At 36.2% G+C, this 12,787-nt stretch overlaps 1 protein-coding gene across 3 annotated transcripts in view; it reads right to left on the reverse strand.

The window, feature by feature from the left end:
• Positions 1–12,787, reverse strand: part of LOC150100615 (insulin-like peptide receptor) — a 782,259-nt gene that overhangs the window by 151,330 nt on the left and 618,142 nt on the right. For all 3 annotated transcript variants that reach the window (XM_090401273.1, XM_090401271.1, XM_090401272.1), the window contains exon 19: positions 6,354–6,424. In XM_090401273.1, coding sequence (XP_090257399.1) covers positions 6,354–6,424 — 71 coding nt within the window. The remainder of the gene's footprint in view (positions 1–6,353; positions 6,425–12,787) is intronic.

The following is a 12,787-nucleotide window of genomic DNA, read 5'->3' on the forward strand; positions in this document are numbered from 1 at the left end:
AAAGTCTTGAAGTTTGGGATATGTCAATGGGAGGCTGCATACTCTGTTGGAGGAACTGCATTGGAGGAGGTAGGGGAGGCAAGGTATCTGAGGTGATTATTTTAACCTGAAATTCAGGGAACATATTGCAAAGGTGGTGAAGGTAACCCAGAGGATTGTTGCAATACTGAAAAGGACATTGACCTGCAGAGATAAGAGTTGTCATTGTATTGTATAAATCCATGATCAGACCACACTTGGACTAGTGTTCTCAAATTTGGTCCTGAGGATTTCAAGAGGATAAATTAACTGTGGAAAAGGTGCAGAGGTAGATAACAAAGATGGTATCAGGATGGTATTTTTTACCATATTTGGTAACAAAGCTGTCTTCATAACTAACACTGTACAGTGTTAGTTATGAAGACAGGCTGAGGAAATGTATACTACAGAGTTCGGTGGATAGAAGAAGGAGAGGTGATATGAATGAGACTTTTAAACTGTTGAGAGGCAGTTAGAGGATTGACACTGGGAAGTTTTTTTACTTGGTGGAACAGAGGGAAGGAGTGAAGACAAGGGGAAGTCATGAAAGGAAGTTGTGAGCAAGAGGGTGAGGAGTGGTTTCTTTGTGTGGAGGATAGTTGAACCATGGAATGCCTTGCCTCATAGATCAGATAGACAAATAGACAAACCTTTCTCATACCATGTTCCTCTATGCACCCTGAGCCCCATGTTTTCCTGTGGATATCATAAGCTCCACTTCAATCTCTCCTTCCTTGTTTTTCATGATGAAAAACCTGAGTTTCAAGGAAGAAAATTTCAGCCAGCTGCATATAAAACATTAGCTAGTAGGACATGGTCTTATGTGAAAAATGTATATTAGTCACTGGAGGTTGTGTAGCATGTTATAGGACAGCGTGATGACTGAGGAAAATGACAATGGGTGTAAAGCTATGAGAATAAGAGTAGCATGCTGATTTGTTGCTGCATACACTAGGAATATTATAAATTTAGAAGGATAAGTCTGATCTATATTGAATATATTGATGAATCATACTGATTCTCTCAGTTTCCTTGTTGACTTAATTCACCATAAAAGAACAGTGTTGTTAACAGTGGAAAAATATTGTTATAATATTGTAGTGAATGTTTCTGATGAATTTCCTTATAATTTTAGTCCATATAAATACAATAACTGCACACTGTTCTTTTGTGTATTTAGTCAGTTTGTAGCCAGATTCATATGCCCATGCATCCCTGGAAGACTTTTATCAAATCTTCCAGGGATGCATGGAAGATATGTTGTTATCTTCCATGCAGGAGGTACTCAACACAGTCATCTGTGTTGAGTACTTCCTGCAATTCTGCCTGGATCTCAATCATGTCAAAACAATGTCTTTCAGCTGGAATTTTATCTTGAGGAATAGGAAAAAGTTGCAGAATGAAGACAGGTGAATGAATGAGATGAGGAAATGACTATTGTAATTTTTGAAGAGAGGAACTTTAAATGAATGATGTATGGGTGGATGCATTGTCATGTTGGAGAACCCAGTCATTGTTTTCCACTTGTCTGGATGTTTCCAAAACCTCACAATAAAGCTTGCCATTGACAGTTGTTTGACTAGGGGGAAAGAATTCCTTGTGGACAATGGCTTGGATGTCAAAAAAAAAAATGCTCAACATTGACTTAACATTGAAGAGTTTGTACCACAAACAAGTTTTGCTTTGGCTCATAGCATTATTACCAAATGCTTCCTTAAGCATCCAGTGAGTTTCTGCACCAGTTTTTGTGAGGCTGAAGCAAAATTTGATGCAGACTTGTTGTTCCTTAAAATGTACCATTTCAGTTGAAGAAGAAAATCACCAAACCACTAAAACATGAAGTTACAAAGACATATGCAACCCAAGAATGCAGCCTCTCAGATTTCTGGCTGTAGGCATACTGATTCACAAAGGGTACTGCTCACCCCTTATAGCAGCAAAGGGCATATTACACCCATTCATACACACTATGAAAATTCCCCAAACTTTTGGGTAGCACCTCGTACTTTATCAAAAAAATCAGGAAATTATTAGAGAATAATCACAAAGTAAAAGTGTGTTTTGTAACAGCATTTAGGTAAAGCATCTCATTCATTATTATAGTAATTCATCCTAGAATTGTGGCATATATACTGTAAACATATATAGCAACTTGCATAATGTTGTTTCAAATAGCACACTATAACATGGTTTTTAATTAGTGCAAAAACATTACAATACATTTACTGTAATTTCATAAGAAAGGCAATTACATTGATCACATTTTACATAATAGATATTAATTTCATTGGACAGCAATATGTTACAAAATTAAGGTGGGTGTTACAAAAACATTCTCAAATGTCCTTTTTTATATTTATTGCACTGAAACATCTAGCCACAAAGTACAGTAATGTACCAATATAGCAAGTGTTGTCTGGAACACATTACACTGAAATCCATTATATTGATGTTCTGCTCAGGCAGTTTCAATTAGTATTACATATTCTTGGCAGGAATTAGGTGCATTATTTGAGGTAATGCTATACTTTTCTTTTGTCTAATTTTGCTTCTGGTGCAATAGGATCAATTATACTGATCCTGTTACAACAAAAACTGAGATAACCTAACTTTAGAAGCATTTCTAAATACCATATTTTATTCAATTCCATCTAGCCATAGCAGGTAGTAACTACTTCAATTAATTTTGAAAGATTGCCTTTGAAAATACTGTGAGTGAAATCAGCACACAAATAGTACAAGAATTTTTTTGTAAGGATTTCAAATATCAAATTTCAGTATAACTCATACAGTGAGAACTAAAGAATAATGCGTAGAGATGCATATAATATATTTAATAGGTGGTATGTATTTTGTAAAATGTATGTAATAAATAACTGATTATTTAATGTCTATGTATATTTAATGTATACTGAACAAAATTAGTTTAAAATGATACTTTGGTTTTAGTTGGACTGTGTTGGACAACCTATCATTTCAGTGACTTCTTTGAATTTATGCACATAGTTACTGAATTCACTATATGGCATTCTTGTGACTGCCAAAGTACCTGATGTTTTTTTTGCTGGTAGTATGGCATGCTATGACAGATATCTGTCCATCATTTTCCCATATCATCAATACATTTTTTCATGTGAATTCAACATCACAGACTTTTGTCATTGGTGCGAAGGTCAGTTTTAAGTTATAACATCAGCAATCTTATTGGTGACATTTTTTTATGTAAGGAAAAGAAATGGCTCCCTCTATACACTGCATATTCTTGTATTATGTAATGGCCTTTGTAAGATGCTACTGACAATTTTAAGATTGTAGCCATTCTTTAGGAGCACTTCCCTAAGGCAAACCATTTTCTGTTCACTGTTGTTGTCACTTGATATTATGTATGCTCTGTCCTTAAATGACTTTATGACAACTTACTTCTAGGCATAATGATGGTGGTGTGAGGTAACATGTAAATATCTTTGAGTGTTGAATTTTTTCTTTCTTTATTATTATTTTTTTCTTCTCTATTTTCTTTAACTGTATACTGCAAAAGATACTGTATTTGGATCATAAAATGAGATTAGACATCTAGAAAAGGAAGTGTCCTGTTTTGTTCACCTTCCATAACAAAATGCATTTTGTGATTTAAGCTATTTAAGGAAGTTTGAAAAGCTATAAAGTGCTTTTTTCAGAACCAAGCCAGATAAGGAAAATATCATGATATCTAAGCATATTTTGCACTTTGTGTGGAATTTTTCAAGGGCATCTTCTCAAACAATTCCATTCATATATTATTATTATTATTATTATTATTATTATTATAATTACGGGCAACTCCAAGAAGTCCTTAGACTCATTGAGGGGGGCCCTAAACATCATGTCAACAACTATTCAGCATTCGCACAGTATATCTATCATACTTTGCTTTGAACTCATTCACAGTCATGGCACCCACAACAGACTCTGACAGCTTATTCCACTCATTCACCACTCTCCAAGTAAAAAACCTAGTTCTAACACCCTTGCTAACTACACTCTTGCTCAGTTTCCATGAATGGCCCCTAGTTCTCCCACCACCAGACCTGTTCTGAAAAATTTCTTCTGAATTAATCCTGTAAAAATCCCTCAGTAATTTGAATGTCTCAATCATCTCATCTCTTTTCCACCTATCAACCAATTTTTGTAACCCACAAATCTTCAACCTGTTCTCATAAGGTTCATCCCATAGACTCAGCTACAATCTTGGTCACTCACCTCTGGATCCTCTGTACTTCCTCCCCCATCACCAAGAAACCCTGGCACCCAGATCTGCGCACAGTAATCAAGATGGGGGTCTTATCAAGGCTTGATAAAGAGGAACAATAACCTGCTTGTCTTTGCTTGTCAAAGTATTTTTCAGTAACCAAGTGATCTGATGAGCTGATTTAGCCACTTTTGCCATATGTCCCCTAAACTTCAACTCCCTATCCACCAACACTCCCAAGTCTCCGGTTTCATCAATTTCCTGGAGTATGGTGCCACCAATGTGGTATACTGCTGTAACCTTTCCACCTCAAAATGCATAACTCTACACTTTGCCACATTAAACTGACATTCATTCTCTTTAGCCCAGTCTGCCAATCTATCCAAATCATACTGCAATATTTTGACAGCCTGAGCATTCACTATTGTTCTACTCAACTTGGCATCATTGTCAAGTGTAGAGAAATCAAAGATACCATTACTAATGTTAAATCAGGTGTGAGACAAGGATATACATTATTCCCACTGTTATTCACCATCTATATCGATCACATTATGAAGGAAAGTAGTATTAAATTTGATATCAAAATTGGCGATGTTAAATCTGAGCTCTTTATTTTATGCAAATGAGGTTGTACTCCTAAGCACACCTAGACAAACAGATTCCCTGACTAAACTGAATAACTGCTGTGATACATTTTCATGAAAACCAGCAATAAAAAGACAAAGACAATGAAAATAAGCAGAAACACCAAAAACATCAACTTTATTCTGAAAGGAGACCCAGAGAGTTAGTAAAGCTGGTATGGTAAGAAGCCTAAATAAATTTATATGGAATGAAAGTCAAAAACACTAAACTAGCTGTATAGAAGATAGTGCTCCAACCAATTTTAACTTAGGATCTAACAGCTGATTAGAAATAAAACACTTCATCAAAGAGTAGAGACATCTGATATGAGAGTTCTGAGAAAGATTAGTTTAGAGAACAGATGGCATTAATAGCAGTATCATATCAAAAATAGGATATTAGGAAAGAACTTGACATTGTTGGCATTCTGTAATATGTTAGCAGAGCTAATCTCAGGTAGTATGGTCACTTAAAGAGAACAGGAGAGGAAAGGTTAGCAAAACAAGTGTCCTTTGCCAGGAAAAACACCTAGAGGAAGACCAAGATCTGGATGGGTTGATACAGCAAAATGTGCCTTAGAAGAGAGAAATATAAGATTTGATAATGTTGGAGTCTTGACAGATAACAGATCAAAGCCTGTGTAGCTCAGTGGATGTCGCGTTTGCACACCCATGGCACTTGACCACACAAAGGAAGACTTTCTTTCGAATCTAGTCGTCGACTAGAGGAAATTTTTCTAAGCCTTTTTTTGACTGGTTCCCGAGTTAGTTGATCTCTGACACGGGCAGGCGGGTTTTTTCCTCCCTGAAACTCGGGTTTTTCATCCCATAAACTCAAGAAAATAGACCATAGAACCCACTTTATTTCAGACATTAAATATATTGTGTTAGGGTTAGGTACCACGAGATGGTGATACTTGTTGAGCCATCTCTCTTCACTGCGTGCTGCTTAATTAGTGATAGCCTTTGTTCAGCTATCTGATTGGCTGCCAGTGGAGACTGAACTGTCCACTCAGTCTCCAAAAGTTAGATAGGGTTAAACGGTCGCCTACCTTATATGGGAATAAAAAGGTGTTAGTCAATTTTTTTTTTTTTCTGACTGAAATCAAAACTTAACCACATGGATATCTCAAGTAGAGTCTAAATCATAAATTTTATTAATTTCCCATCAGTTAAAGTGGGTTACTGCAATAAATTAACTTCAAAAAATTTTACTGTTTTGTGCCTCTGTAAATGGATGCAAATGACACAAAAATTGAGAAGGGTTGACAAATTTTTGTATAGATTCCATACGGACTTTGTAATATCCGAAAGAACTAAATTTCATTAAAAATCCATCTAGCAAGCTAAACAAATCCTAGTGTTAAAAATGTTGTGGAAGAACTTTACCAATTGGACACTTTGTGCCACATCATGATGTGATACAAGGCTTTTAATAAATCTTAATAAATCAAAATATTTATTAAGAATACATAATTTACCTAATCCAGCACTCATATATTCAGGATTGACAGATGCATACAGAATCCCATCAGGAACACCAGGTCCATATCTATTAAATATCAATGAATGATAATTTATTTTGCTTATTTACATAGGTTACAGCAATTGATAACAGTTAAATATTAATTAACAAATATGCAAAAAAAAAGAAAAATAATTACAAGAATGAGCATAAAAAATGTTCCCTCTTTACATAATTAAAATATATAAATACAATTATATATATATATATATACATACATACATACACACACACACACACACGAATATATATATATCTTCATTTTGGTTTAACTAATAGATAATATGCCAGCCTGGTTGGCCAACGCTCTCTCCACCCAAAAGGCTGTGGGTTTGAATATAATGAGTCTTTGGACTCCTTAGAGGTGTCATGTAAAAATAATAATAATAACAATTCTTGTAGCATTTATTAAATTTTTAATTTCATTATTATGACTTGGATTATAAGTGCTAGTAGTACATTTGAAACTCATATAGATTTATCCACCAGAAGCAACAGGAGAAAGACTGGTGGAAGAACTGATCAAGCCAAGATAAGTTTCATTTTCTGTAATACTGGTGAAATTCAATACATTTCAGAAAAATTTTCTTTTCATTCATGACAGTCAAGAATAAATGGATATTGTTTGTTGAGGTTAGTGGTAAGTGTGGTAGCCATTTTTATATGACAGCTTACAGAAAATTATGGCAAAATGGTGGTGAGAACAAGGAACATGTGATATGCAGCATGAGAATCAAATGTGGTAAGCAAAATGGGTTTTTTATTAAGATTGTCATGAGCGTAGTATGTATGCATGGAGAAAATGTAAAGGATGTGTTTTTAGAGGAACTAAACAAGAAAAATGAGAGAGAGTATGGATCTGCAGAAAGTATGATATTTTGATATACTATGAGGTATTAAGTGAGAGTCAAGAATGAAGAGCAAATGTAAGGCAGAAGGTAGTGAGGTGTGTAAGACTGAGAATAATATCAGCCAAAAGGTTCACTAAGCAAATATCAGTACAGAGAATATCAATGACATTGCCCATGGATTGCAAGGGGATATTCAGTTGTTTGTGGATGATGCAAAGCTGGGAAGGGTTATTAGTAACAGTGCAGATGTGGTAGCCCTGCAAGAGGATTTGAATAAGCTAGATAGATGGGAAAATGAATGGGGGGGTCTCAGTTTAATGCAGCAAAATGTAAGGTCTTGAGGTTTGGGACACATTGATGGAACGCTGCATATAGGAGGAGTTAAACTGGAGGAAGTAGGGGAGACAAGAGATCTGGGGTTGATGACTGATAGAAACCTGAAATTTAGGGGACATATTGCAAAGGTAGTGAAGATAATGCAGAGGATTGCTGCAATAATGAGAAGGACACTGACCTGCAGAGATAAAAGGGTTATCATTCCATTGTATAAGACTCTGATCAGACCATACTTAGACTATTGTTCTCAGATCAGGTCCCCAGGATTTGAAGAGGATAAATTAACTGTGGAAAGGGTACAAAGGCAGATAATAAAGATTGTTTCAGGACTTTACAATGTTAGTTATGACGATCGGCTGAGGGAGTGTGGACTGCAGAGTTTGGTGGATAGAAGGAGGAGAGGTGATATGATTGAGACTTTTAAACTGTTGAGAGGCGGTTATAGGGGACATTGGGGAGTTCTTTCGCTTGGTTGAACAGCGGGAAGGAGTCATGACAAGGGGCCATCCCTGGAAGTTACGAAAGGAAACTTTGAGAAAGAGGGTGAGGAGTGGTTTTTTTGCATGGAGAATGGTTGAACCATGGAATGCATTACCTGATAGAGTGGTGAGAGCGAGAACGGGCGATGCATTTAAGAGTGGTATGATAGACTTTGTGTTTCCTAGGAGGGACTTCCCTCGATGAGTCTTGATATACTTGTGTTTCTTAGAAATGACCTCTCGTAATGAGTCTTTTGACTCCATGAAGGCCTGAATAATAATAATAATAATATGATAATGAATATGGCAGAGACAAAGGGGCAAAAGAAAGTGACTGTGGGGAGGAAAGAGAATATGAGCGACTGCTGATATGAAACAGATCACGATTGCCAGAATGCAAAACTCGAAGAATATAGGAATACAGTGTCAAAATAATCATAATTTACAATTATGAATCTTTTTTTTACAATTGCTTCAGTGTGTTAGTTATTTATTAGTTTAAGGCCTAATAATTTGCCTAATAAGAAACTGATATTTATGTTTTAAAAAAATGTTAAGTATTTGAGATTAATGTACTTACTGGATATATCAATGTTACTGGATATATTGAAAGACATCGATGCGGGCTGATATCAATGTGCAGGACACAATGCAATATAGTGTGTGTTTAATGTATTTATTGCCGAGAGTGAATGGTTTGTGGTATGAGAGTAAGAATGGAGAAAATATTTGTTGGAAATGTTTCGTGAGTATAATAAATGTGAGTCATTTCGGGAGCGAAAGAATGAGGTGAACGATATTATGGATATAAGGCAGGACTGTCAAAGTTTTGTGGAGAATGTAGCAGAAGCAGTGAATGATAGTGCACAAAATATGAATGTGTGTTTAAAGGAAGTGATTGAAAGTAATAATGTGGATGATGAGATGTTAACATAGAAAGAAACTGCACATTTATGTGAACTTCTTCATAAGACAAAACATGAACTCAAGCAACTGGAGAAATGACTGGCATGTGGTACAAAAGCACGGACAATGAAAGAAAGAGTGAATGAGAAAAGCAGAAGAGTGCAAGAAACTGGAGAAAAAATAGACAGTATTGTAACGGGATTTGTTGATAAGAGGTATACTTAATGAGAAAGTGATGAAAGCATGTTTTCCAGGTATGAAAATAAAGGATGTTAGTGAAGCTTTAAGTCTGCAGAAGAAAGAAGCAAATGAATTAATTGTTTTGGCAGGCACAAATGATTTGAAAGGTGAGAAATATGCAATAAGAGAAGATATGAAAGGGTTGTTAGAAGAAGAAAAATGTAGAGTAAAAAATGAAGACTGTGAGTCAGCAGTCTTGGTATGATAGGATAGAATTGAGAAGAAGGGCCATGATTGCCAATAAGTCAATGAGAAGATTGTGCAGGAGGAATGATGTGTAGTTTATACATGTGTGGAGTGAATTTGATGGACAGAAGAATATAGACTACACTTCAATGGTTTTTGAGTTAGGTGCTTGGAGAAAGTGTTGTTCAGTGAGAGGCTGGAAATGCAAAATCAGTGAAACTAGGGATATTATTATTATTATTATTATTAATACATAACACCTCCAGAGAGTCCAAAGACTCATCAAGGGAGGGCGCCTACTCTACAACTCTCTGTCTCCATCACTCCACCCAACCGCAACTACTTCATCATCTACACCAATGCCATCTACTGCCAACCACTATCATTAGTATTTTCACAGACAATCACAAACATCCATGCTCACGGCAGGATTTGAACCCACGGCATTTTGGCTGGAGAGCAGATACGCTAACCACTCGGTCAACCAAGCTGCCAAAGCAAGGATGTGTTTAGCTCCCCCCCCCTTGGATAACTAAGTATGAGTGCAGGAATGATTATGAAGAGCTGGAAGCAGTTTCCCAAGTTTCAAATATGAATGGGCAAGTAATGACATTATGTAAGAAGGGTAGCTGTGGCCCCAAGTAGATATTGAAATGCAAGTGCACGAATGCCCAAAGTATCAGAAATAAAAGAGACGAGCGAGTTTTTAGTACTGGCCAGCTCAACTTAGCCAAATATTTTTGGCATCAGTGAGACCTGGTTGTCAGAGAATGATCTAGTTACAAGGATAGAATGTAATGGATATTGTATTTTCAGAGAAGATAGAAGAAATAGGGCAGAAAGAGATTGGTTGCTCTTATAGAGGTCTAGAAGATGATGTGGATAATATGCATCTGCAGATTAGGCTGAGCAATTCTCATGGGAGACTTCAACTATCGTTATACAAATTGGAAGGAGGAAAGGGCACATGGCAAAACAGAAATGAAATTGATACAGTTACGAATGGATAATTACCTGAAATAGCATGTGATAGAAGGGACCAGGGGGTTTGAGAGTGTTGAATATGGTAATAGTATCAGAAGATCTGTCTATAACTGATCATAAAGAAGAAACACGCAGTCTTGTCCTGGGAGGTTGCTCAGCATGTGGAAATTTCAGTCACGAAAGAGTTTATGGAATCTACAAAGCTGATGATTATGACAAACTTAGGAGGCAGCTTGGAGCAGTGCCATAGCATAATTAACTACATGGAATGAATGTCATTAGTGCATGAGAAGTGATCAAGAATTGTTTGAGTAAGGCAGCATCAGAGAGCATACCCAGGGACAGGAGGATAAACCAAGTAGAGATTAAGTGGATAACTAGAAATATAAAGCAGGAGCTCCAAAAAACAGGAAGCATTGTAGAAGGAATATAAACAAAAAGGTGATCATGCTGATCACCTTTTTGAAAGATAAACAAAGTTATCTTTCCATAATCATTCTTTCTCTTACTTGCTATATAGTGAAAAAACTCTTCTGGATTTACTTTGGCCTGCTTAGCTAATTTTCTCTCAAAATCTATTTAGTCTTCCTTACCATACTAGTATAAAGTACAAGCAAGAAGGATAACTAGTATGGTAAGGAAGACTAAATGAGATTTCGAGAGAAAATTAGCTAAGCAGGCCAAAGTAAATCCAAAAGAGTTTTTTTGCTATGTAGCATATAAGAGAAAGAATGATTATGGAATGATAACTTTGCTCAGTGCTGATGTTAGGAAAGTGACAGAAGCAGAAGCAATACTTCAGTTACTAAGTGATCACTTTGCAAGGGCATATCATCCAGGTGGTGACTTTGTGGCCACTGAGGTGACAGAGACTGATTTGAGCACAAAGGTAGATGAACTGGAGGTACTCAGTATACTGAAAAATATCAATGTGACTACAGCAGTAGGCCTGGACAGTTTGTCAGCTCGTGTTCTATGAGAATGTGCAAGTGAACTGCCAGTGCCTCTGACGAAGTTGTTTAATCTAAGTCAGGGCTCTGGCAAGGTTTCAAGAGAGGGGAAAGAGGGTAATATGGTTCCATTACATAAAGATGGCTCCAAAGCAGAATTAGCAAATTACAAAGTTTGTTAAAAGTAAAATTCAGGAATGGGTGGATCGGAATGATGCTCTACATGGGGTCATGTGGCTTTGTAAAAGGAAGGTCCTGCCTTAGTAATTTATTCACATTTGATAATAAGGTGATAGTAGAATTGGATAAAGGAAATGGCTACACCATGATACTGCCGGATGTATGGAAAACTATTACATAAGTTGAAGCAAATGGGAATGGATATAAGGCTGGTGGCATGGATGGGAGGGGGGGGGGGAGCCTGAAAAACAGACATCAGAGGGTGGTGTATGGTGGAGTGGAATCAAGGCGAATGAGGGTGACAAGTGGAGTGCCCCCATGGCTGTGTACTAGGATCATTACTCTTTAATTTGTACTTTAAAGATATAGCAGAAAATTTGAAGAGGTAAATTCAGTTGTTTGCCAGTGATGCAAAACTAGGGAGGGGCAATAGTTGATAAAATTAATGTAGACATCTTAAAGATAACTAAAAATTCACACGTATACCACAGTAATTACATTTTAATAATATTACATTGGAATCACTCAATGTGTACAGTAGAGTGTTTGAAGATTGAAAAAAATTCGGCTGTAAATTAAATTAAAATATATCTGATAAATTTATTTTATACAATTGAGGATAATATTGTAGATATTTCATCTTGAGAATCTTAAGACATCATGAGTACAGTTATTACAAACTATACTAGGAATTACATTCAAAGGAACAGTTAGTGTGCATGCTTACATTGGAATCACTATGTGTACAGTAGAGTGTTTGAGGACTGAAAAAAATTCGGCTGTAAATTAAATTCAAATATATCTGATAAATTTATTTTATACAATTGAGGATAATAATTTCCCAGACCTTTGGGATAGTGAGACAGTTATTACGGATAAAACTGGATCCATGACATAAGGCTTCAGCACTTTCTTTATATAAATGCTCGTGTTTATATAAGGATCTATGTAGCAACTTGGTGTTTTTCGATTGGATCCTATGGTTAGGGTTTTCAACTCCTTGTTGAGCGAGGCCAGATTTGTGTGGTTTGATCAGATGGATGTGGTCTTGATGCTCAGAGATGCATTTACTTATAGATCTTCTTTTTTGTCCATAGTACAACATCTTACAAAAACATGGAACTGCACATATGCTAAGTAGCATCATAGGTGAGAGATTGTCTTTTGGAGAAGGTAGCAAATTGTGGATTTGGTTGACTGGTTTATAGGTAGCAGCAGGTTTGTATTTCTTCATAATTTTTGACAGACATTCAGAGATGCCTTTGATATATGGTATAG

This window comes from Typopeltis vanoorti, chromosome 12, assembly GCF_054136105.1.
Source record: "Typopeltis vanoorti isolate ZY-2024b chromosome 12, IOZ_Tvanoo_1.0, whole genome shotgun sequence".
Lineage (NCBI taxonomy): Eukaryota > Metazoa > Arthropoda > Arachnida > Uropygi > Thelyphonidae > Typopeltis > Typopeltis vanoorti.